The following is a 25,580-nucleotide window of genomic DNA, read 5'->3' on the forward strand; positions in this document are numbered from 1 at the left end:
GCAAAAAACAACTAATACTTGGCTCTGATTGCAGCAAAGGACAAAGGGGAAAAGAAACTCTTTGGCTTTGCATTCTCACCCCTGATGCGTGATGATGGCACCACCCTCTCAGATGATATTCACGAGCTTTATGTGTACAAGGTATGAAGCCTAGCTGCCTTTCATCCCCACCCCTCACCTGCCCTGAGGCCGCTCTCACATATGGTTCTCAGTTAGGTGGTTTTCACTGGGCAGGCCAGAAGACCCAGGGAATTGCACTGATGGGTGACAATGGGACATCTTTGATCAGGCTTCTGTCTTCTAAGTGCAGTGGCCTTCCTCCCACAAGTAATTCCAACAGGTTCTTTGTTTTCTACTTCTCACTTCACTGGATGGAAATCCATTACCAACCCCTCATCGCCATTGTGGTCTTGTTTAGTACATTCTTAGACCTGCTATTTGAGATCATGGTACTGTTAGCTGCCACAGCATAGCTGCCACCCAAGGTTACTTGCACATCAGGTGGCAACCACATGCCCCACCATACTCTGTTTAAAAGGCACATGAGCTGTTCTAGGGAGTTTCTGAACAGAAAGTATTCTTCCAAGATGACCTGAGGCTCAGTGTTCAGCCTTAGGAAGATGAGAGCAAATATCAGCCCAGAAATTCCTAGGATCTGGTTTTTGCATGTTGCATGGCTCAGGGGACTTTTTTTTCTCCATTTTTGCCTACAGTGTGATGAGAATAGCACGTTTAATAACCATGCTCTGTACCTGGGCCTGCCTTGCTGCAAAGAGGACTACAATGGCTGCCCTAATATCCCGTCTAGCCTCATCTTCCAGCGCAGCACCAAAGAGTCTTTCTTCATCTCCACTCAGCTCTCCTCTACCAAACTCACCCAGAATGGTAGGTGATAGTGCCTGCACGGTAGTGCCCTCCACCCTCCTCCATTGTTCACTCCACATTACTAGTGCATGTGAAGGGAGACAGAAATTATTCCTTCTTGATGCCATAATAATGAGCTTCTCTTCTTTTGAAGTTGAAGGAATCACTCAGCAATAGCAGCCTACAAGGTTTTCCATGGTTTTAGTAGCTCCACAATACATCCGGAGTTCACAGATGAGTCTTTGGCCTTGATCTCAGTCTGCGGTGATGCTTGCAGCTAGTTCTGTTCCTCTAGATTTCACCTGTCCTTGACTGGGAGAGTCTGGGCCTTGCTTGACCTTACAATAGCCAGGGTTTGGCCATGTGCAGTGACTCATGCCTGTAATCCCAGCACTTTGGGAGGCTGAGGCGGGCAGATCACTTGAGGTCAGGAGTTCGAGACCAGCCTGGTCAACATGGTGAAACACCATCTCTGCTAAAAATACGAAAATTACCTGGACATGATGGCGCATGCCTGTAATCCCAGCTACTCAGGAGGCTGAGGCAGGAGAATTACTTGAATTCAGGAGGCAGAGGTTGCAGTGAGCTGAGATCGCGCAACCGCACTCCAGCCTGGAAAACAGAGTGAGACTCTGTCTTAAAAAAAAAAAAAAAAGACGGCCGGGCACGGTGGCTCAAGCCTGTAATCCCAGCACTTTGGGAGGCCGAGACGGGCGGATCACGAGGTCAGGAGATCGAGACCATCCTGGCTAACACGGTGAAACCCCGTCTCTACTAAAAAATACAAAAAACTAGCCGGGCGAGGTGGTGGGCGCCTGTAGTCCCAGCTACTCGGGAGGCTGAGGCAGGAGAATGGCGTAAACCCAGGAGGCAGAGCTTACAGTGAGCTGAGATCCGGCCACTGCACTCCAGCCCAGGCAACAGAGTGAGACTCCGTCTCAAAAAAAAAAAAAAAAAAAAAAAAAAGACAAGAAATAGCCAGGGTTCATCCTCTTTTGGGCTTGCTTTCTAGTGGACCTCCTAGCTCTGCTGAAGTGGAAGGCCTTCCCCGACCGGATCATGGATGTACTAGGGCGGCTGCGGCATGTCAGTGGGGAGGAAATTGTTAAGGTATGTCTTCCACGTAATTTAAACATACTGCATGAGGAAGAATCTGGGCAGAAGACCTTACTTTGTCATGATTTTTGCCAATAACCCTCTGAGACTGTTTCATCAGATTGTTGTTTTTTGTTGTTGTTGTTGTTGTTGTTAGCTTCCTTTTCCTCCTTTGGAATACTTTTGATTTTATTTTTAACTTATAATAATTGTTTATCTGTATGGGATACGATATGATGTTTTGACAATGCAGAATATATGTTCACAATGCAGAATGACCACAACTTTCCCTCAGCCTTTGGTATTCCTCATTGCACTTTCTACTTCTATATATTTTTTATATTCCACATATAAGTGTCATAGTGTGGTCTTTCTGTGTCTGACTTAATTTCACGTAGCTTAATGTCCTCCAGTTCTATCCATGTTGTCTCAAACGACAGGATCTCTCCCGTTTTAAGGCTGAATAGCATTCCACTGTGTTTATATGCCATGTTTTCTTTTTTTATTTTATAATTTCAGCTTTTATTTTAGATTTAATGGGTACTTGTGCAGGTCTGTTACATAAATATATTACATGATGCTGAGGTTTGAGATACGAATGATGCGATCACTAACGTACTGAGCATAGTACCCAGCCGTTAGTTTTTCAACCCTTGCCGCCATCCCGCCCCACTCTAGTAGTCCCCAGTGTCTGCTGTTACCATTTTTATGTCCACGAGTACCTAATGTTTAGCTCCCAGTTACAAGTGAGAACATGCAGTATTTGGTTTTCTGTTCCTGCTAGTTTCCGTAGAATAATGGCCTCTAGTTGCATACATATTGCTGCAAAGGACATGGTTTTCTTCTTTTTTATCTGCATGGTATTCCGTGGCATACATGTGCCACATTGTCCTTTTTTTTTTTTTTGAGACAGAGTCTCACTCTGTCGCCAGGCTGGAGTGCAGTGGCACAATCTTGGCTCACTGCAACCTCTGCCTCCCAGGTTCAAGCAATTCTCTTGCCTCAGCCTCCAGAGTAGCTAGGACTACAGGCACGTGCCACCACGCCCAGCTAATTTCTGTATTTTTAGTAGAGATGGAGTTTCACCATGTTGGCCAGGATGGTCTCCATCCCTTGACCTTGTGATCTGCCCACCTTGGCTCCCAAAGTGCTGGGATTACAGGCGTGAGCCACCGCGCCCAACCTGTGTACCACATTTTCTTTATCCAATTCACTGCTGATGGACACCTAGATTGATTCCATGTCTTATGATATTGTGAATAATACCACAATGAACATTCAAGTGCATGGGTCTTTTTGGTAGGATGATTTTTTCTTCTTATGGATATATACACAGTAATAAGATTGCTGGGTCGAATGGTAGTTCTGAGTTTTTTTTTTTTTTTTAGTAAATCTCCAAACTGCTTCCCACAGGAGCTAAACTAATTTACAATCCCACCAAGAAGGTATAAGAGTTCCCTTTTCTCTGCAGCTTCAACAGCATCTGTTATTTTTTTACCTTTTTTTTTTTTTTTTTTTTTTTTTTTTTTTTTTTTGAGACAGAGTCTTGCTCTGTTGCTCAGGCTGGAGTGCAGTGGCATGATCTCAGGTCATTGCAACCTCTGCCTCCTGGGTTCAACTGATTCTCCTACCTCAGCCTCCCAGGTAGCTGGGATTACAGGTGTATGCTACCATGCCTGGCTAATTTTCATATTTTTAGTAGAGACAGGGTTTCGCCATGTTGGCCAGGCTGATCTCGAACTCCTGACCTCAAGTGATCCCCCTGCCTCAGCCTCTCAAAGTGCTGGGATTATAGAAGTGAGTCACCATGCCCCGGCTTTTTGACATTTTAATAGTCACTCTGACTGGTGTGAGATAGTATCTCATTGTGGTTTTAATTTGCATTTCCCTGATGATTAATGATGGTGAACATTTTTTCATACATTTGTTGGCTGTTTGTATATCTTCTTTTGAGAAATGTCTATTCATGTCCTTTGTCCCAGTTTTTGATGGGATTATTTGTGGATTTTTGCTGATCTGTTTGAGCTCCTTGTAGATTCTGGATACTAGCCCTTTGTTGGATGCATGGTTTGCAAATATTTTCTCACACTCTGAGGGTTGTCTGTTTACTCTGTTGGTATTTCTTTTGCTGCTAGCATCATTTATTGAATATGGAGTTATATCTTTATTGTTATTTTTGTTGATTTTGTCAAAGATCAGATGGCTGTAGGTAGGCTATTTTATTTTGAGGCTCTCTGTTGTGTTCCATTGGTCTGTGTGTCTGTTTTTGTACCAGTATGATGCATTTTTGGTACTGTAGCCTGGTAGTGTAGTTTGAAATTGGGTGATGTGATGCCTACAGCTTTGTTCTTTTTGCCTGGGATTGCTTTGGCTATTTGGGCTCTTTTTCAGTTCCGTATTAATTTTAGAATAGTTTCTTCTAATTCTGTGAAAGATGATGTTGGTAGTTTGATAGGAATAGTGTTGAATCTATAGATTGCTTTGGGCAGTATAGCCATTTTAATAATGTCGATTCTTCCAACCCATGAGCACAGGATGTTTTTCCATTTGTTTGTGTCATTTATTTTTTCTTTCAGCAGTATTATTTATTTATTTGTTTGTTTGTTTGTTTTGAGATGGAGTCTCGCTCTTGTTGCCCAGGCTGGAGTGCAATGGCGCAATCTTGGCTCACTGCAACCTCCACCTCCCGGATTCAAGTGATTCTCCTGCCTCAGCCTCCCTAGTAGCTGGGATTATAGGCATGTGCCACCACACCTTGCTAATTTTTTTTTGTATTTTTAGTAGAGATGAGGTTTCACCATGTTAGTCAGGCTGGTCTTGAACCCCTGACCTCAAGTGATCCTCCCATCTTGGTCTCCCAAAGTGCTGGGATTACAGGCCTGAGCCACCGCACCTGTCCTCTTTCAGCAGTATTCTGTAGTTATGCTTGTAGAAGTCTTTCACCACTTCAGTTAGATGTATTCCTAGGTATTTTGCGTGTATGGCTACTGTAAATGCAATTGCATTCTTGATTTGGCTCTCAGCTTGAATGTTGTTGGTATAGAGAAAAGCTACTGGCTTTTTTTAACATATACCACATTTTCTTTATCCATTCATCTGCTGATGAACACCTAGGTTGTTTCCATATCTTAGCCATTATGAATAATTTTGCAGTGAACATAGAAGTGCAGACATCTCCCATGTTCTGAAGATGTCCACGACATCTTCAGCCTACTGATTTCAATTTCTTTGGACATATACCCAGTAGTGGGATTGCTGGCTTATATGGTAATACTATTTTTAGTTTTCTGAGAAACCTCTATACTGTTTTCCATAATGGCTGTATTAATTTACATTCCCAGCAACAGTGCATAAGAATTCCTTTTTGTCCACATGCTCACCAACACTTGTTATGTTTTATCTGTTGGTAATAGCTCTCCCAACTGGGATGAGGTGACATCTCATTGTGGTTTTGATTTGCATTTCCCTGATGATTAGTGATGATGAGCATTTTTTCATATATCTGTTGGCCATTTGTGTATCTTCTTTTGAGAAATGTCTACTCAGGTCCTTTTTCCCATCTTTTTGATTGGGTTGTTTCCTTGCTAGTGAGTTGTTTGAGTTCTTTATACATTTTGGATATTAGTTCCTTATCAGAGATACATGGTTTGGAAATATTTTCTTCCAATCCATGAGTTGTCTGTTTTTTTGTATCAGTTTTTGTTGCCTTTGCTTTGGGGGTCATACTCAAGAAATCATACTTTGGGATTTTTTTGTTAGCTTCTGTTTTTAAAGGTATATAGCATATCAGTTTATTAACCTTTTTTTTTTTTTTTTTTTTTTTTTTTTTTTTTTTTTTTTTTGAGACGGGAGTCTCGCTCTGTCGCCCAGGCTGGAGTGCAGTGGCCGAATCTCAGCTCACTGCAAGCTCCACCTCCTGGGTTCACGCCATTCTCCTGCCTCAGCCTCCCGAGTAGCTGGGACGACAGGCGCCCACCACCTCGCCCAGCTAGTTTTTTTTTTGTATTTTTTAGTAGAGACGGGGTTTCACCGTGTTAGCCAGGATGGTCTCGATCTCCTGACCTCGTGATCCGCCCGTCTCGGCCTCCCAAAGTGCTGGGATTACAGGCTTGAGCCACCGCGCCCGGCCTCAGTTTATTAACTTTTAAAAACTATATTTAAGCCTGATATCTTTCTGGCTCTACTCTCCTAATTTTAAGAACTCCAAATACTGCTCATTGACTTGTACCTGCTGATTTTGTCTAGTCTCTCACTTGGAGTCCATAATACCTTCCTTTCTTACCCCTACATTAACTGTACCTTTGTGACATTCCCTATCTAATGGCTTTAGCAGGCTGACATCAACACTGCCAGTCCCCAGTTGCCTTCATAGGGCTTTTCTGGGCGGAGTGTTTCCCCTTAGCTCAATAAAAACCCCAGGCACTTCCTGGTGGTGAAAGCCCATCAGGTGAATCCTACACAGTGGACTAAACTCTAGTGAGGAAAATGGAAGTATTTTTCGTTATCAGCAAGCAATGGAATGTAGACTAGAGATTAAATCTGGAGGAGGCATCCTGTGCATAATGAACATTCTTAGCTTTGCCATTGTAAGTGTCAAATGAATTAGAAAAAATGCACCATCTAATTTTGCTTTCACAGCTCCATTAACTCAATAATATACAACACAGTGTTTCCAAATGAGGAAGAGTTTTAAAGCCTGTATACCACTGTGTACTTTCATGAAGTTGATGTATGAATGTTGTTTTAATTATGTGATCAGATTATCATAAAAATTTTTAAACTATTCAGAACAATCTAATGCTAGTTTTGAAACTTAAGATAAATTCATACTCATATTTTCCTTCTAAGAATGTTGAAAACATCAACCAGTAAACAAGATATTAAGAAGTCTGTTGCCTTTTCAAGGGTGAGCTTTTATATTCCTGAGAAGAGAACATCCTACCAGCATATCTGGTTTTAGCATCAATAATTTGTCTCCAGCTAGCTAGAAGATGAAGGGGTGGCCTGCCCCTCCACACCTGTGGGCATTTCTCGTTAGGTGGAACGAGAGACTTGAGAAAAGAAATGAGACACAGAGACAAAGTATAGAGAAAGAAAAAGTGGGACCGGCGCTCAGCATACGGAGGACCCATGCCAGCACCGGTCTCTGAGTTCTCTCAGTATTTATTGATCATTATCTTTATCATCTTAGAAAAAAGGAAAGTGGCAGGATAATAGGGAGAAGGTCAGCAGTAAGACATATGAATAAAGATCTCTGTGACATGAATAAGTTTAAGGAAAAGTGCTGTGCCTTGATATGCATTTGCAAACATCTCCATAAACCTTCTCAGTGCATAAAGAGCAGCATTGCCGCTAGCACGTCCCACCTTCAGCCCTAAGGCAGTTTTCTCCTTTCTCAGTAAACAGAACATACAATCAGGTTTTACACCGAGATGTTCCATTGCCCAGGGACGGGCAGGAGACAGATGCTTTTCTCTATCTCAACTGCCAAGAGACCTTCTTTCCTCTTATACTAGTCCTCAGCACAGACCCTTCACGGGTGTCAGGCTGGGGGACGATCAGGCCCCTTCCCACAAGGCCATATTTCAGACTATCACATGGGGAGAAACCTTGGACAATACCTAGCTTTCCTAGGCAGAGGTCCCTGCGACCTTTGGCAGTGTATGTGTCCCTGGGTACTTAAGATTAAGAGAATGGTGATAACTTTTCACAAGCATACCGCCTTCAGGCATTTGTTTAACAAAGCACACCCTGCACAGCCCAAAATCCATTAAACCTTGAGTCACCACAGCACGTGTCTCTTGCAAGGACAGGGTTGGGGGTAGGGTCACAGATTAACAGCATCTCAAATACAGAACAAAATGGAGTCTCTTATGTCTGCTTCTTTCTATATAGACACAGGAATAGTCTGATCTCTCTTTTCCCCACAGAAGAGAATGTAAAGAGAATGTGCTAGCATTTTGAAATATGTTTACTTCTTACTGGAAGATTTCAGGCATATGCAGAAGTATATAGAATAGTATAAAGAACCAACCCAGCCCCAAAGACTGTTAACCCATGGCCAGTCTTGACCCATCATTATTACCCCTATCTACACCTTCTGCCTCATATTTTTCAGAAATGAATTGTAAACATTGTATCTTATAAACTGGAAGAAGGATATACTTGAGTTTTAAAGGCTGCAAGTGTCCGTCAATATTTATTATTCTCTTCCTTTGTTTTGCATCTAAAAAATAGTCACATGCTCAAACAACAACAAAAATACTGCCACATTTTTTACCCCCACTGACAGCCCTCATTGACTGCATTCTCCCTTCTCCTGTAATACTAATTCTTAGACCAAAAAATAATGTCTGTAGGTAAAGCCTAGTTTGCCATACCCTTATCCAAATATACTCTATATAGTTAGGCCACAGTAGAGAGCAAGAGACTACTGAACTTTTGGGGATACCAGTAAAGTGAGCTCTTTTTCTCAAAATAAATTTAGCATCAGTATCACTTAGATTGTTTTTATTTCAAAATTGCTATTCTGCATAGGTGTTCTGTGGTTTTTAGGTCATTGCCCTTTCCTTAGACATGTATCACCCACCGAACGGGAAGAGCCTCTCTAAGTCTTTCTTGGGGCCCTTTGGGCTATAAGCCAACACCCCAAGTCCACCTAGTTATCACTTAGCTGGGTGGAGGGTCAGGGTACTAGATGATTTTTAAGTGGTATTTTGAGATCCTAAGAGATCTTTCACTTTTTTATTGGAAGTTAAATTCATTGGTTTATGGAAGTTTGTGCATGTAAGGTCCTGAGACATGAACCCTCTGCTTTTTATGTTGTTTCAGTTTCTGCAGGACATCTTAGATACACTCTTTGTGATTTTGGATGATAATACAGAGAAGTACGGCCTGTTGGTTTTCCAGTCTCTGGTAAGTCACCTTCCCGACTCTTTACTTTTATTAATTATTCCTGTCATATATTTCAGAAAATTTCAGGGAAGCAATTTATTAGAGTGAATCAGCACAAGATGTAGCTGTTTCCAATAGAAAAGGGACTAAGGAGTGTCGCCCAAGGAAGACCAAGCAACCAACCAGGCAGATCAAATTTGAAGAATCCAACATGATCAAGTCCAGACCTTGGCTTTATAGTTTCTGGATCTTCCATCTCATCACTATTGCAGTATGCCTGGCCCCTGAAATAGTGACCTCCATGAGGTCAGAAACCCAGAGAGTAATACAAGAAATCAGATGGCCCATTTTTTCGCTTACAGAGTAGGTTATAACCATCATGAAAAGCAGAGACTTACCAGTGCTGGTCTCTAGAGACCTGTGCAGGTCCAGAATCTGTGCAGTTGTTTCAGAACTAGAGTCTCAGAAGGTTGGTTAATGAAAATGGACAGGGATTTGAATGTTTAGTGCATTTTGCGTAATATATCCAGTCCCATGGAGAGCCACACATTCAAAGAGAGCCAGATACTCTGAGAGATGGGGAGCAGAGGTGAGAGTTGGAATGAGTACTTGCATAGTTTGCCCCTCTGGCTCTTCTTCGTCCTAACTTCCCTGTCCACCAGCCCCATTTCTGAAGGGCACAGCCTTTCATAGGCTGATTTGGCTCAGAGGACAAGCTTTTTCTCCTGTCTTCTCCAAGTTTTGGGGGACACCTTATTGTTTATGCCATCTGCACACATATTGTTTTGCCTTTCCCTACCCAGCGTTATTGTGAAGGGAGAGGCTCAGAGTAAATACAGGAAGAGACTGATGAGCCTGGGTCTGAATTAGGAGGCTGGGGTGTTAGAGAAAAGACAAGACAGAAGTATAGACACAGAATGGAAATCTTACATTCACTACCCATGAGGAATGCTAGAGGAAAGCACTGACAATTTGCCATTCCTTGGAGAAGGAAGACTCTGTTTCCTGCTAGGGATAGATTTGAGGCCTCCAGTGAACCCTGGTGGCTTACTCTCCATATCTCCCAGGTGTTCATCATCAACCTGCTCCGAGACATCAAGTATTTCCACTTTCGACCTGTGATGGACACATATATCCAAAAGCACTTTGCTGGAGCTCTGGCATACAAGTAAGTTCCATTTGGTATCATCATTAGGACTTGTGTTTGAGTAGAAATACAGGCTTTAAAAAAGTTTAACTGCAACCACCATTTAAAAAGTTCAGCTGACTTTTTAAAAACTTTATATTTGTAATTTTGATAAAATACACATAACATAAAATTGACCATCTTAACCATTTTCTGAGTGTAGTGTTCAGTGACATTAAGTACATTCACATCATTGTAAAACCATCACCAGAACTCTAGATAATCTCCAAAACTCTTTTCATTTAAAAAACTGAAATATTGTAATCATTAAAAATAACTCTCCATTCTCCCCTCCCCTATCCCCTGGCACCCACCATTCTATTCTACTTTCTGTCTCTATGAGTTTGACTACTCTAGGTACCTCATGTAAGTGTAATCACAGTATTTGTCCTTTTGTGGGTAGCTTGTTTTACCCAGCATAATGTCTTCAAGGCTCATCCATGTTTTAGCATGGGTCAGAATTCATTGCTTTCTAAGACTGAATAATATTCCATTGTATATATTTACCACTTTTTTTTTTTTTTTTTTTTTTTTTTTTTTTGAGACGGAGTCTTGCTCTGCCGCCCAGGCTGGAGTGCAGTGGTGCAATCTTAGCTCACTGCAAGCTCCACCTCCCGGGTTGACGCCATTCTCCTGCCTCAGCCTCCCGAGTAGCTGGGACTGCAGGCACCCACCACCACGCCCAGCTAATTTTTTGTATTTTTAGAAGTGACGGGGTTTCACCGTGTTAGCCAGGATGGTCTCGATCTCCTGACCTTGTGATCCACCTGCCTTGGCCTCCCAAAGTGCTGGGATTATAGGTGTGATGAGCCACCGCACCTGGCCATTTACCACATTTTTAAATTCATCTATTCACCTATCTGTGGACACGTGAGTTACTTCCACCATTTGACTATTGAAAATACTGCTATAAACACTGGTGTACAAATATCTCTTCAAGACCCTGCTTTCACTTCTTTGGGGTGTATACAGAGATGTGGGATGGCTGCATATAGTAATTCTATGTTTAACTTTTTGAGGAAACACCATAGTGTTTTCCACAGCGGTTGCACTGTTTTACATCCTGACAGTGCACAAGGGTTCCAGTTTCTCCACATATCACCAAGACTTGCTATTTTCTGGGTTTTTTTTTTTTTTTTTTTTTTTTTTTTTTTTTTTCCTGGCATGATCATAGTTCAGTGCAGCCTCAAACTTCCAGACTAAAGTGATCATCCTCTCTCAGCCTCCTGAGTAGCTGAGACTATAGGCACATGCCACCATGCCTGCCTAATTTTTAAGAAATTTTTTGTAGAGAAGGGGCCTCACCATGTTTCCCAGGCTGGTCTCAAACTCCTGGCCTCAAGCAATCTTCCTCCTCCAGCCTCCCAATGTGTTGGGATTATGGGCATTAGCCACCACACCCAGCCTATTTTCTGGGGTTTTTTTGTTTGTTTGTTTTTTAATTGTATTTTAAGTTCAGGGGTACATGTGCAGATTTGTTATATAGGTAAATGTGTGTCATGGAGGTTTGTTGTATAGGTTATTTCATCACCTAGGTATTAAGCCTAGTACCCATTAGTTATTTTTCCTGATCCTCTCCATCCTCCTACCCTCCACCCTCCGATAGGCCTCAGTATGTTTTGTTCCCCTCTATGCGTCCATGCGTTCTCGTTATGTAGCTCCCACTTATAAGTGAGAACATGTGATATTTGGTTTTCTGTTGATGTGTTAGTTTGCTAAGGATAATGGTCTCCAGCTTCATCCATGTTCCTGCAAAATACATGATCTCATTCTTTTTTATGGCTGCGTAGTATTCCATGGTATATATGTACCACATTTTCTTTATCCAGTCTACCATTGATAGGCATTTAGCTTGACTCCATGTCTTTGCTATTGTGAACAGTGCTGCAGTGAACCTATGCACACATGTGTCTTTATGATAGAACAATTTGTATTCCTTTGGGCTTATATGCAGTATTGGAATTGCTGGGTCAAATGGTAGTTCTGTTTTTATGTCTTTGAGAAATTGCTACACTGCTTTCCACAATGGTTGAACTAATTTACACTCCCATCAACAGTATATAAGCATTCATTTTTCTCTGCAACCTCACCAGCATCTGTTCTTTTTTGACATTTTAATCATAGCCATTCTGACTGGTGCAAGATGGTATCTTGTGGTTTTAATTTGCATTTTTCTGATTAGTGATGTTGAGCCTTTTTCATATGATTGTTGGCCTTTGAAAAGTCAGGTCCTTTGCCCACTTTTTTATGGGGTCTTTTGGGGTTTTTTAAAAATAAATTTAAGTTCCTTATAGTTGCTAGATCTTAAACCTTTATCAGATGCATAATTTGCAAAAATGTTCTCCAATTCTATAGGTTGTCTGCTCACTCTGTTGATAGTTTCCTTTGCTGTGCAGAAGCTCTTCAGCTTAATTGGATCTGATTTGTCAATTTTTGCGTTTGTTGCAATTACTTCTGGCTTTGTTGTGAAACCTATGCCTATTCCTATGTCAAAAATGGTATTGCCTAGGTTGTCTGCCAGGGTTTTTATAGTTTTGGGTTTCACATTTAAGTCTTCAATCTACCTTGAGTTGATTTTTGTATGTGGTGTAAGGAAGGGGTCCAGTTTCAATACTCTGCATATGGCTAGCCAGTTATTCCAGCACCATGTATTGAATAGGGAGCCTTTTTCTCCATTGCTTGTTTTTGTCAGCTTTGTCAAAGATCAGATGGTTGTAGGTATGCAGCCTTATTTCTGGGCTCGCTATTTTGTTCTGCTTGTCTATGTGTCTGGTTTTTTGGGGTTTTTTTTTGGTTTTTGTTTGTTTGTTTGTTTTTTGAGATGGAGTCTTGCTAAGTCGCCCAGGCTGGAGTGCAGTGGCACGGTCTCGGCTCACTGCAAGCTCCACCTCCCGGGTTCACACCATTCTCCTGCCTCAGCCTCCCAAGTAGCTGGGACTACAGGCACCTGCCACCATGCCTGGCTAATTTTTTGTGTTTTTGTAGAGATGGGGTTTCACCATGTTAGCCATGATGGTCTTGATCACCTGACCTCGTGATCCACCCACCGTGTCTGTTTTTTGTACCATGCTGTTTTGGTTACTGTAGCCCTGTAGTATAGTTTGAAGTCAGGTAGCATGATGCCTCCAGCTTTGTTCTTTTTGCTTAGGATTGCCTTGGCTATTCAGGCTCTTTTTTGGTTCCATATGAATTTTAAAACAATTTTTTTTCTAGTTCTGTGAAGAATAACAATGGTAGTTTAATAGGAATAGCACTGAATCTATAAATTGCTTTGGGCAGGATGGCCACTTTAATGATGTTGATTCTTCCTATCCATGAGTGTGGAATGTTTTACCATTTGTTCGTGTCATCTCTGATTTCTTTGAACAGTGTTTTATAGTTCTCCTTGTAGAGATCTTTCACCTCCTGGTTAGCTGTATTCCTAGGTATTTTGTGTGTGCTGTGGCAATTGTGAATGGGATTTCATTCCTGATTTGGCTCTTGGCTTGACTGTTGTTGGCATATAGTAATGTTAGTGATTTTTGCACGTAGATTTTGTATCCAGAGACTTTGCTGAAATTGTTTATCAGATTAAGGAGCTTTTAGACTGAGACTGTGGGGTTTTCTAGCTATAGGATCATATTGTGTGCAAAGAGGGATAGTTTTACTTCTTGTCACCCTATTTGGATGCCTTTTATTTCTTTCTCTTACCTGATTGCCCTGGCCAGGACTCCCAATACTGTGTTGAATATGAGTTGTGAGAGAGCACATCCTGGTCTCATACCAGTTTTCAAGGGGAATGCTTCCAGCTTTTGCCCATTCAGTGTGTTGTTGGCTATAGGTGTATCATAGATGGCTCTTATTATTTTGAGGCATCTTCCTTGAATACCTAGTTTATTGAGAGATTTTAACATGAAGGGATATTGAATTTTAGCAAAAGCCTTTTTTGCATCCATTGAGATAAGGGGGCTTTGTCTTTAGTTTTGTTTATGTGATGAATCGCATTTATTGATTTGCATATGTTGAACCAACCTTGTACCCCAAAGATAAAGCCTACGTTTTATTTATTTATTTATTTTGAGACAGAGTCTCACTCTGTCACCTAGGCTGGAGTGGAGTGGTGCCATCTTGGCTCACTGCAACCTGCACCTCCTGGGTTCAAGTGATCCTTCTGCCTCAGCCTCCCAAGTAGCTGGGACTACAGGCACATGCCACCACGCCCGGCTGATTTTTGTGTTTTTAGTAGAGATGGGGTTTCATCATATTGACCAGGCTGGTCTTGAACTCCTGACCTCAGTTGATCTGCCCACCTCGGCCTCCCAAAGTGCTAGGATTACAGGCCTGAGCCACTGCGCCCGGCCGATAAACCCTACTTGACCCTACTTGATTGTAGTGGAAAAGCTTTTTGATGCGCTGCTGGATTTGGTTTACCAGTATTTTGTTCAGGATTTTTGCATCAATATTCATCAAGGATACTGGGCTGTAGCTTTTTGCTGTTGTTGTGTGTCTGCCAGGTTTTGGTATCAGAATGATGCTGGCCCCATTTTTTTTTTTTTTTTTCTTGAGGCAGAGTCTTGCGCTTCGCCAGGCTGGAGTGCAGTGGTGCCATCTTGGCTCACTGCAACCTCCACCTCCTGGGTTCAAGTGGTTCCCCTGCCTCAGACTCCTGAGTAGCTGGGACTACAGGTGTGTACCACCATGCCTGGCTAATTTTTTTTTTTTTTTTTTTGTATTTTAGTAGAGACAGGGTTTCACCATGTTGGCCAGGATGATCTCGATCTCCTGGCCTCGTGATCTGCCTGCCTCGACCTTCCAAAGTGCTGGGATTACAGGTATAAGCCACCATGCCCAGCTGCTGGCCTCATGTTTTTGTGCATTTGGTACAATTCAGCTGTGAATCTGTCTGGTCCTGGGCTGGTGGTGGTGGTGGTGGTGGTGATGGTAGGCTGTTACTGACTCAAGTTCAGAGTTTATTATTGGTCTGCTTGGGGATTCCATTTCTTCCTGGTTCACTCTTGGGAGAGAGTGTTTGTGTCCATGAATTTATTTATTTCTCCTAGATTTTTTAGTTTATATGCATAAAGGTGTTCATAATATTCTCTTATGGTTATTTGTATTTCTGTGGGGGTCAAAGGGAATATCCCCTTTTTGATTTCTGACTGTATTTATTAGAATATTCTCTTTTTTCTTCTTTATTCATCTAGCTAGTAGTCTATTTTATTTTTTTCAAAAAATCGTCCTGGATTCATTGATCTTTTGAATGGTTTTTTGTGTTTCAACCTCCTTTAGTTCAATTCTGATTTTGGTTATTTCATGTCTTCTGCTAGTTTGGGGATTGGTTTGCTCTTGGTTCTCTAGTTCTTTTAGTTCTGATGTTAGGCGGTTAAATTGAGGTCTTTCTAACTTTTTGATTTGGGCATTTAGTGCTATAAATTTCCCTCTTAACACTGCCTTACCTGTGTCCCAGAGATTCTGGTATATTGCATCTTTATTTTAATTAGTTTCAAAGAACTTGTTGATTTCTGCCTTAATTTCATTATTTACCCAGAAGTTATTCAGGAGCAAGTTTTTCCATTCCCATGTAATTTTATGGTTTTGAGTGAATTTCTTAGTCTTGATTTCTAATTTGATTGTGCTGTGGTCTGAGAGAGTATGATTTCAGTGATTTTGCTGAGGAGTGTTTTGTGTCCCAATTATGTGGTCAATTTTAGACTATATGCCATATGGCAATGAGACAGATGTATGTTCTGTTGCTTTTGAGTGGAGAGTTCTGTAGGATGTCTGTCAGGTCCATTTGATCTAGTGCCAGTGTAGGTCCTGAATATCTTTGTTAATTTTCTGTCTTGATGATACGTCTAATATTGTCAGTGTGGTGTTGAAGTCTCCCTCTATTATTGTGTAGGAGTCTGAGTCTCTGTGACGGCCTCTAAGAACTTACTTTACGAATCTGGGTGCTCCTGTGTTGGGTGCATATATGCTTCAGGAGAGTTAAGTCTTCTTGTTGAACTCTTCAACATTATGTAATACCCTTCTTTGTCTTTTGTAATCTTTGTTGGTTTGAAATCTGTTTTGTCTGAAATCAGCATTGCAACCCCTACTGTTTTTCTGTTTTCCATTTGCTTGGTAGATTTTTCTCCATCCCTTTATTTTGAGCCTACTTGTGTCACTGCATGTGAGATGGGTCTCTCTGAAGACAGCATATGAATGGGTCATGGTTCTTTTTTTTTTTCTTTCTTTCTTTTTTTTTTATTATACTTTAAGTTCTAAGGTACATGTGGATAACGTGCAGGTTTGTTACATATGTATACTTGTGCCATGTTGGCGTGCTGCACCCATCAACTCATCAGCACCCATCAACTCGCCATTTACATCAGGTATAACTCCCAATGCAATCCCTCCCCCCTGCCCCCTCCCCGTGATAGGCCCTAGTGTGTGATGTTCCCCTTCCTGAGTCCAAGTGATCTCATTGTTCAGTTCCCACCTATGAGTGAGAACATGCGGTGTTTGGTTTTCTGCTCTTGTGATAGTTTGCTGAGAATGGGTCATGGTTCTTTATCCAGCTTGCCACTCTATGCCTTTTAAATGGAAAATTTTGTCCATTTATATTCAAAGTTAGTATTGATATGTGTGGATTTGATCCGGTTATGATGTTAGCTGGTTATTTTACAGACTTGTTTATGTAATTGCTTTATATTGTCACTGGTATGTGTACTTGTGTGTTTTTGTGGTGGCTGGTAATGGTCTTTTCTTTCCATATTTAGTGCTTCCTTCAGGAGCTCTTATAAGGCAGGTCTGGTGGTAACAAATTCCCTCAACATTTGGTTGTCTGAAAAGGATCTTATTTCTCCTTTGCTTATGAAGCTTAGTTTGGTTGGAGATGAAATTATTTGTTGGAATTTCTTTTCTTTAAGAGTGTTGAATATTGGCCCCCAGTCTCTTCTTATGTGTAGGGTTTCTGCTGAGAGGTGCACTTTTAGTCTCATGGGCTTCCCTTTGTAGGTGACCTGATCCTTCTTTCTAAATGCCTTTAATACTTTTTTCTTTCATTTTGACCTTGAAGAATCTGATGAATATGGGTCTTAGAGATGATCTTCTTGTGAAGTATTTTACTAGGGTTCTCTGCATTTCTGAATTTGAATGTTGGCCTTTCTAGCTAGGTTGGGGAAGTCTTCATGGATGATACCCTGAAATATGTTTTCTAAGTTGGTTCCGTTTTCCCCGTCTATTTCAAGGACACCAGTGAGTTGTAGACTTGGTATCTTTACATAATCCCATATTCCTCAGAGGTTTTGTTCATTCATTTTCATTCTTTTTTCTCTGTTCTTGTCTGACTGTCATATTTCAGAAGGCCAGTCTTCAAGCTCTGAGATTCTTTCCCGAACTTGGTCTATTCTGCTGTTAATACTTGCAATTGCATTTTGTAATTTCTGTAGAGTGTTTTTCAGCTCTGTCAGGTCAGTTACATGCTTTTCTATACTAGCTATTTTGTTTGTCAGCTCCTGCATTGTTTTATCATGATTTTTAGCTTCCTTGGATTAACTTTCAGCATACTCCTGTAGCTCAATGATCATCATTCCTATCCATATTCTGAATTCTATTTCTGTCATTTCAGCCCTTTCAGCCCAGTTCAGAACCCTTGCTGGAGAGGTGATGCAATCATTTGGAGGAAAGAAGGCTTTTTGAGTTGCCAGGGTCTTTGTGCTGGTTCTTTCTCGTCTTTGTGGGCTTGTCACTCTTCAGTCTTTGAGGTTGCTGTCCTTTGGATGAGTTTTGGTTTTTTTTTCCTTTTATCCTATTTGATGACCTTGAGTGTTTGATTGTGGTGTAAGGTGGATTCAGCCAGCTGGATTCATTTCTGGAACATTTTAGGGGTCAGTGCTCAACTCCTAACTCCTGGACTGTGCACTCTAACACAACTTGGAGACTTGTATTGGGCCCCAACTTTGTTCTCTGGCTCCTCAAGGTTAGGAATCCACTGTACTGGGTAGGCTGAGATGCTTCCAGACTGCTGGCCATTTCACTTTGGCTGGGTGGTGTAAGCCAAAGTATTTCATAGTGCAGTGACAGCTGGATCTATCCCCTTTCACATGTGCCAGCAGCAGTGGGTATAGCAGCTGTGGCAGAGTCACCTGTGGCAGAGTGCTAGCAGGTGCTGGTGCCAGGGTACCTGCCTCCCTGCACGTGTTGACCAAGGTGGCAGAGGCAGCACAGCTGGGCAGAGCTGGGGCCCCTGCTGGCAACTTTTGCACAGTCACAGTAGAGGTGGTGATGGCGCAGGGTTGGGACACTGAAGGTCTGGGTGCTTTCTCTGTGTCCTGCAAGCAGAAGTGGTCACTCAGGATAGGGGATGATCTGCTATTCTCTGCACAGTGTTAGGTCAAGGGTGGGGCACTGGCAGGGGCAGGGCTGGCTGGCTCTGTGCCCACCAAGGCTCTATCTGCAGTGGTGGTGGGAGCAGGGGGCAGGCTGCACTCCTACATGCTAGCCCACTTTTTAATGGAAAAAGGAAAGCAAAACCTGCCAGTGCAGACACAAGCCAGTAAAGCATTGTGGAGAGTTGCCATGGGTCCTGGGGAACCTGCAGTATGGGGAGGGGGCATGCGGGCTGGTGCGTGGCATAGGGTCGCTGCAGTGGAGCTCTCCCCACCGTCAAGCATGGTCTGTGTAGAAACTATGATGTGGGGCCCGCAGGTCACCTGAGGCTGCCCTGCAAGCAGGTATGGCCAGACTTGGGCCCCAGGAGAGGCCAGCCGATCAAGGAGTACTCAGGATAGACCAGCCCCATCTGATGAGCAAGACCGCCCTGTAGAGTTCAAGACCAACAGTTCCCCTAGGGCTGAAGTCTCCCATGGGAGCAAGTCAAGCCTAAGGGGATGGCCATCCCTGGCTATGCACCACTGCCGACACTCCCACACCAACACCCCTGGGCTCCACATCAGCTGGTTTGCTACACCTACCACTTCTCTAAGCAGCTCTCCCTGCCAACTCAAGTATCTGTGGTAGTTGAGGGTTCTCCTTCTGTCAGGGTTCCAGAGGCCATTGGTAAGAGCAAATTACTCCTTAATAGTTCACTCACCTTTCCTCCAGAGCCATTGAGGGCCAGGCTGATTTCTGGGGGTTTTTTTGATAGTAGCCACCCTAATGGGTGTAGAGTGATATTTCTTTATGTTTTTTATTTGTGTTTCCCTAATTATCTTCCTTGGAGAAATGTCTATTCAAGTCCTTTACCCATTTTTTTAAAAGAGGTTATTTGTTTTATTGTTGAGTTATAGGAGTTGTTTATATATTCTGAGTATTAATCCCTTATCGGTTATATGATTTATAAATATTTTTCCCAATCACTTGGTTACCTTTTCACTGTTGATTTTGGCCTTTGAGACACGGAAGTTTTTAAATTTTTGATGTAGTCCACCTTGTTTTTTGTTGTTGCCTGTGCTTTTGGTGTCATTTTCAAGAAATCATTGCCTAATGTCATGAAGCTTTCACCTGTCTTTTTTTTTTTTTTTTTTTTTTTAATTATTATTATACTTTAAGTTGTAGGGTACATGTGCATAACGTGCAGGTTTGTTACATATGTATACTTGTGCCATGTTGGTGTGCTGCACCCATCAACTCGTCATTTACATCAGGTATAACTCCCAATGCAATCCCTCCCCCCTGCCCCCTCCCCATGATAGGCCCCGGTGTGTGATGTTCCCCTTCCTGAGTCCAAGTGATCTCATTGTTCAGTTCCCACCTATGAGTGAGAACATGCGATGTTTGGTTTTCTGTTCTTGTGATAGTTTGCTAAGAATGATGGTTTCCAGCTGCATCCATGTCCCTACAAAGGACACAAACTCATCCTTTTTTATGGCTGCATAGTATTCCATGGCGTGTATGTGCCACATTTTCTTAATCCAATCTGTCACTGATGGACATTTGGGTTGATTCCAAGTCTTTGCTATTGTGAATAGTGCTGTAATAAACATACGTGTGCATGTGTCTTTATAGCAGCATAATTTATAATCCTTTGGGTATATACCCAGTAATGGGATGGCTGGGTCATATGGTACATCTAGTTCTAGATCCTTGAGGAATCGCCATACTGTTTTCCATAATGGTTGAACTAGTTTGCAATCCCACCAACAGTGTAAAAGCGTTCCTATTTCTCCACATCCTCTCCAGCACCTGTTGTTTCCTGACTTTTTAATGATTGCCATTCTAACTGGTGTGAGATGGTATCTCATTGTGGTTTTGATTTGCATTTCTCTGATGGCCAGTGATGATGAGCATTTTTTCATGTGTCTGTTGGCTGTATGAATGTCTTCTTTTGAGAAATGTCTGTTCATATCCTTTGCCCACTTTTTGATGGGGTTGTTTGTTTTTTTCTTGTAAATTTGTTTGAGTTCTTTGTAGGTTCTAGATATTAGCCCTTTGTCAGATGTGTAGATTGCAAAAATTTTCTCCCATTCTGTAGGTTGCCTGTTCACTCTGATGGTAGTTTCTTTTGCTGTGCAGAAGCTCTTTAGTTTAATGAGATCCCATTTGTCAATTTTGGCTTTTGCTGCTGTTGCTTTTGGTGTTTTAGACATGAAGTCTTTGCCCATGCCTATGTCCTGAATGGTACTACCTAGGTTTTCCTCTAGGATTTTTATGGTATTAGGTCTAACATTTAAGTCTCTAATCCATCTTGAATTAATTTTCATATAAGGAGTAAGGAAAGGATCCAGTTTCAGCTTTCTACTTATGGCTAGCCAATTTTCCCAGCACCATTTATTAAATAGGGAATCCTTTCCCCATTTCTTGTTTCTCTCAGGTTTGTCAAAGATCAGATGGCTGTAGATGTGTGGTATTATTTCTGAGGCCTCTGTTCTGTTCCATTGGTCTATATCTCTGTTTTGGTACCAGTACCATGCTGTTTTGGTTACTGTAGCCTTGTAGTATAGTTTGAAGTCAGGTAGCGTGATGCCTCCAGCTTTGTTCTTTTGACTTAGGATTGTCTTGGAGATGCGGGTTCTTTTTTGGTTCCATATGAACTTTAAAGCAGTTTTTTCCAATTCTGTGAAGAAACTCATGGTAGCTTGATGGGGATGGCATTGAATCTATAAATTACCTTGGGCAGTATGGCCATTTTCACGATATTGATTCTTCCTATCCATGAGCATGGTATGTTCTTCCATTTGTTTGTGTCCTCTTTGATTTCACTGAGCAGTGGTTTGTAGTTCTCCTTGAAGAGGTCCTTTACATCCCTTGTAAGTTGGATTCCTAGGTATTTTATTCTCTTTGAAGCAATTGTGAATGGAAGTTCATTCCTGATTTGGCTCTCTGTTTGTCTGTTACTGGTGTATAAGAATGCTTGTGATTTTTGCACATTAATTTTGTATCCTGAGACTTTGCTGAAGTTGCTTATCAGCTTAAGGAGATTTTGGGCTGAGACAATGGGGTTTTCTAAATATACAATCATGTCATCTGCAAACAGGGACAATTTGACTTCTTCTTTTCCTAACTGAATACCCTTGATTTCTTTCTCTTGCCTAATTGCCCTAGCCAGAACTTCCAACACTATCTTGCTCCGCCCTCCTCACCTGTCTTTTTTTTAAGTCTTTTATAATTCTAGCCTTTTCATTTAGGTCTTTGATCCATTTTGAGTTAATTTTTGTATATTGTGTAAGATAAGTGTGTGACTTCATTCTTTTTGCATGTGGATATCCAATTTCCCAGTTCCATTTATCGAAGCTGTCTTTTCCCCACTGAATGGCCTTGGCATCCTTGTCAAAAGGGTGGTACTTTGGCCCCTTGACCATATATGTGAGGCTTTATTCCTGGCCTATTTTTTTCCCTTGTTTTATAAATATGTCTTTATGCTAATTCAACGTTGTTTTGATTGCTGTAGCTTTGTGATGTTTTGAAATCAGGAAGTGTGAGACCGCAATTTTGTTCCTCTTTTTCAAGATGCTTTTGGCTATTCCAGGTCACTTGCAATTCCATATTAGGATGGACTTTTTTTTTTCTTCAAAAAATACCGTTGGAATTGTGTTAGGGATTGCATTGAATCTGTAGATCACTTTGGGTAGCATTTACATCTTTAATAACAATATTAAACCTTCTAATTCATGAATATAAGATATATTTCCATTTATTGCTATCTTTTATTTCTTTAAGCAACATGTATAAAACTCTTTTGTCTCCTTAAATATGTCCTAAGTATTTCATTCTTTTTGATGCTCTTGTAAATGGAATTGTTGTCTTAATTTCATTTTCAGATTATTCATTTTTAGCATATAGAAATGTATTTTATTTTTTGTGTTGATTTTGTGTCCTGCAACTTTACTGAATTTATTAGTTCTAACAGGTTTTTTGGGGGAATTCTTTAGGGTTTTCTACATATAAGATTGTATCATCTGAAAACAGAGCATTTTATTCTTCCTTTTTAATTTGAATGTCTTTTATTTCTTTTTCTTGCCTAATGTTACTGGCTAGGACTTCCAGTACTATGTTGAATAAAAATGTCAAAAACGAGCATTTTTATCTTGTTTCTGATCTTAGATGAAAAGCTTTCAGTCTTCTACCATTATGTTTGATGTTAGCTGTGGGCTTTCAGCTGATATTTCAAACTATAGTTTGTTACATAGTTGCTATACTTTTACTTCTAGGAAATGATGGTAAAGCTGCTAAAAATGTCTTGTTTTTTCCATGAGAAACATTTGAATAGCTAAAATAGCACCCACAAAAAAATGTCAAAGAATATAAAAAGACAGTTCATAAAGGAGTTTATATAACTAGTAAACAAATGTGAGAAACACAGGTTATAAGACCATTAAAGCAAGCCAGACATGGTGGCTCACACCCGTAATCCCAGCACTTTGGGAGGCTGAGGCAGGTGGATCACTTGAGGCCAGGAGTTCGAGACCAGCCTGGCTAACGTGGTGAAACCCCATCTCTACTAAAAATACAAACATCAGCCAAGCATGGTGGTGCATCCTCCCCTTCCTGTAATCCCAGCTGCTTGGGAGGCTGAGACACAAGAATTGCTTGGACCCTGGAGGCAGAGGTTACAATGAGCTGAGATCGCGCCACTGCACTCCAGTCTGGTTGACAGAGCAAGTGTCTGTCTCAAAGAAAAAAATAAATAAGACCATTAAAGCAATAAGAAATCACCATTTTCTTTCTTTCTTTCTTTCTTTCTTTCTTTCTTTCTTTCTTTCTTTTCTTTCTTTCTTTCATCTTTCTTTCTTTCTTTCTTTCATCTTTCTTTTTTTTTTTTTTTTTTTTTTTTTTGAGACAGAGTCTTGTACTGTCGCCTGGGCTGGAGTGCAATGGCCTGTTCTTGGCTCACTGCAACCTCTGCCTCCTGGGTTCACATGATTCTCCTGCCTCAGCTTCCCAAGTAGCTGGGATTACAGGCACACACCACCATACCCAGATAATTTTTTGTATTTTTAGTAGAGATGGGGATTCACTATGTTGGCCAGATTGGTCTCAAACTCCTGACCTTGTGATCCACCCACCTCAGCCTCCCAGAGTGCTGGGATTACAGGCATGAACCACCACACCCAGCCAGAAATCACCATTTTCTTATGCGAAATTAGCATAATTATTGAAAATATAAATAAAACCCAATGGTGGCAAGGCTATGGAGTCACTGGAACTCTGATACTTTAATGTCACTTTGGAGAGTGGACTGTACTATGTGCTTTATATGCGTCATTCTATTAGTGTTTACAATAACTTTGAGATGTACCATTTCCCCATATTTTCATTGAAGAGAACGAGACACAGGGGATTAAATAACTCATTCAATGATACAAAACTAGATATTGATAGGCTCCAGAATATCCACGGCCTATACTCCTGACCTCTGTGCTCTGTTGCCATATAAATATGCAGACCTTCTGACCCAGTAATCTCATTCCATTCAGATGACTTATTCCTAAGGAAATAAGGTAGATGGGATAGAGCAGGGGTTGTGAATAGGGACTCCTGGGACTACATACTTTTATTCAGAGTCTACTATTTACTAGCTGGTGTCAGATGTTCTGAAAACCTAGCAATTTAAGACAAAATAAAAATATACACATCCAGTCCAGGTCTTTAGGAAAACTATTTTTTTTTTTTTCAGATGAGATCTTGTTCTATTGCCCAGGCTGGAGTGCAGTGGCACAGTCATGGCTCACTGCAGCCTTTACCTCCTGGGCTCAATTGATCCACCTGATTCAGCCTCCTGAGTAGCTGGGACTACAGGCGTGCACCACCATGCCTGGCTAATTTTTGTATTATTTTGTAGAGATAAGGTTTCGCCATGTTGCCCAGACTTGGGTGGAAACTTTCTTGTAATCAAAAAGAAATATATGTCAGAGATAGTGGGGAAAAGTTATTTTAATTGCTGTTTAAAATGTGGCAACTCCTATGGACAAAGGGTGTTGTTTGTTCTCAGATGACCTGAATATTCCAAAGCTATAATGGATCTGCCACTCCTTTCTAGCTTATCAGCAGAATATTATTTCCTATTTGCCTAATTCAGGGCTACAAACATTTCAGTCTGCATTACTTTTGAATTAAAGTGGGGTTTCTGGAACTGTTCTCTTTCCCAGGGAGCTCATCCGCTGTTTGAAGTGGTATATGGACTGCTCAGCAGAACTGATTCGACAGGACCACATTCAAGAAGCCATGCGGGTAATGTACTAACCTCTCCATACATAAGAGACCCACTCATGCAATTATTTGTGAGTAATCTCAATGATATAATGTGCATGACAAATGTTGACATCGCAGTACCTGGCCTGCTTTCAGGAATTACTGTCTTGATCCACATAATTTCTCTTTCTTTACCTTGATTTTGTCCCAGAAAACCTTTATTCCTGGTAATTTTAAAGAAGGAGGGAGAGATGATATGCACATGGCTCCTGGCCATCCTCCCCTGCCTGATTTCTTACCCATAGTATCAGTCCTTTCTACCACTGGCTAAAGTATAATAACTCCTTCTAAGCCAATGTTGGTGGCAATGTTGATTGAATTAAGATCCTCTAATAGTGTTCTGTTTTTTGGTAGTTACTAAGCATTCATTTTTTGAACTGTTTTAAGTAAAAAAAGCTGAGTAGATGCACTGTATGTGGATTTGTTCAGAAGAAGATAATCTTAAAATTGTGGCCTTAGGAAGAACTGTGGTCTTCCATGGTCGTGACCATTGTCAGCATTCCTGCTTGGACAGGTTCCCTGACAAGGCACCCCTTTGTATTGCTGGGTAGCTCCAATTGACAGGGGACTGTTCTCATTTTGAGTTAACTCACTGTCTGGTAACTTCTTTTCATGGCTACTGCTTCTGCAAAAAAAAAAAAAAAAAAGCAAATTAGTTTTGCTTTATTTCTGTCCTCTTTTAGTATCACATCACCTGCACAGAGTAGTACTGGACCTGTGTTTTTGTCCTTTTCCACATGTTTAACAGGTGCAACATAATGTCTTCTCAAACATTATCAGACTGAAGGGGCAAAGTCAAATCATAGATTTGCATTTACCCTGCTTCTTCTTTGCACATTCTGTAAAAATCTGAGGCTACAAAGTTCTTTTCTGTCCTCTTTCATACAAA

The 25,580-nt window shown here is 41.2% G+C and overlaps 1 protein-coding gene across 6 annotated transcripts in view; it reads left to right on the top strand.

Annotated features, from left to right (window-relative positions):
* DOCK3 (dedicator of cytokinesis 3) overlaps nt 1–25,580 on the top strand; it is a 688,972-nt gene that overhangs the window by 529,509 nt on the left and 133,883 nt on the right. For all 6 annotated transcript variants that reach the window (XM_050780657.1, XM_050780653.1, XM_050780654.1 and 3 more), the window contains 6 exons: nt 35–141; nt 714–885; nt 1,877–1,974; nt 8,791–8,874; nt 9,921–10,021; nt 24,589–24,670. In XM_050780657.1, the coding sequence (XP_050636614.1) occupies nt 35–141; nt 714–885; nt 1,877–1,974; nt 8,791–8,874; nt 9,921–10,021; nt 24,589–24,670 (644 nt within the window). The remainder of the gene's footprint in view (nt 1–34; nt 142–713; nt 886–1,876; nt 1,975–8,790; nt 8,875–9,920; nt 10,022–24,588; nt 24,671–25,580) is intronic.

This window comes from Macaca thibetana, chromosome 2 (genome assembly GCF_024542745.1).
Source record: "Macaca thibetana thibetana isolate TM-01 chromosome 2, ASM2454274v1, whole genome shotgun sequence".
Taxonomy (NCBI): Eukaryota; Metazoa; Chordata; class Mammalia; order Primates; family Cercopithecidae; genus Macaca; species Macaca thibetana.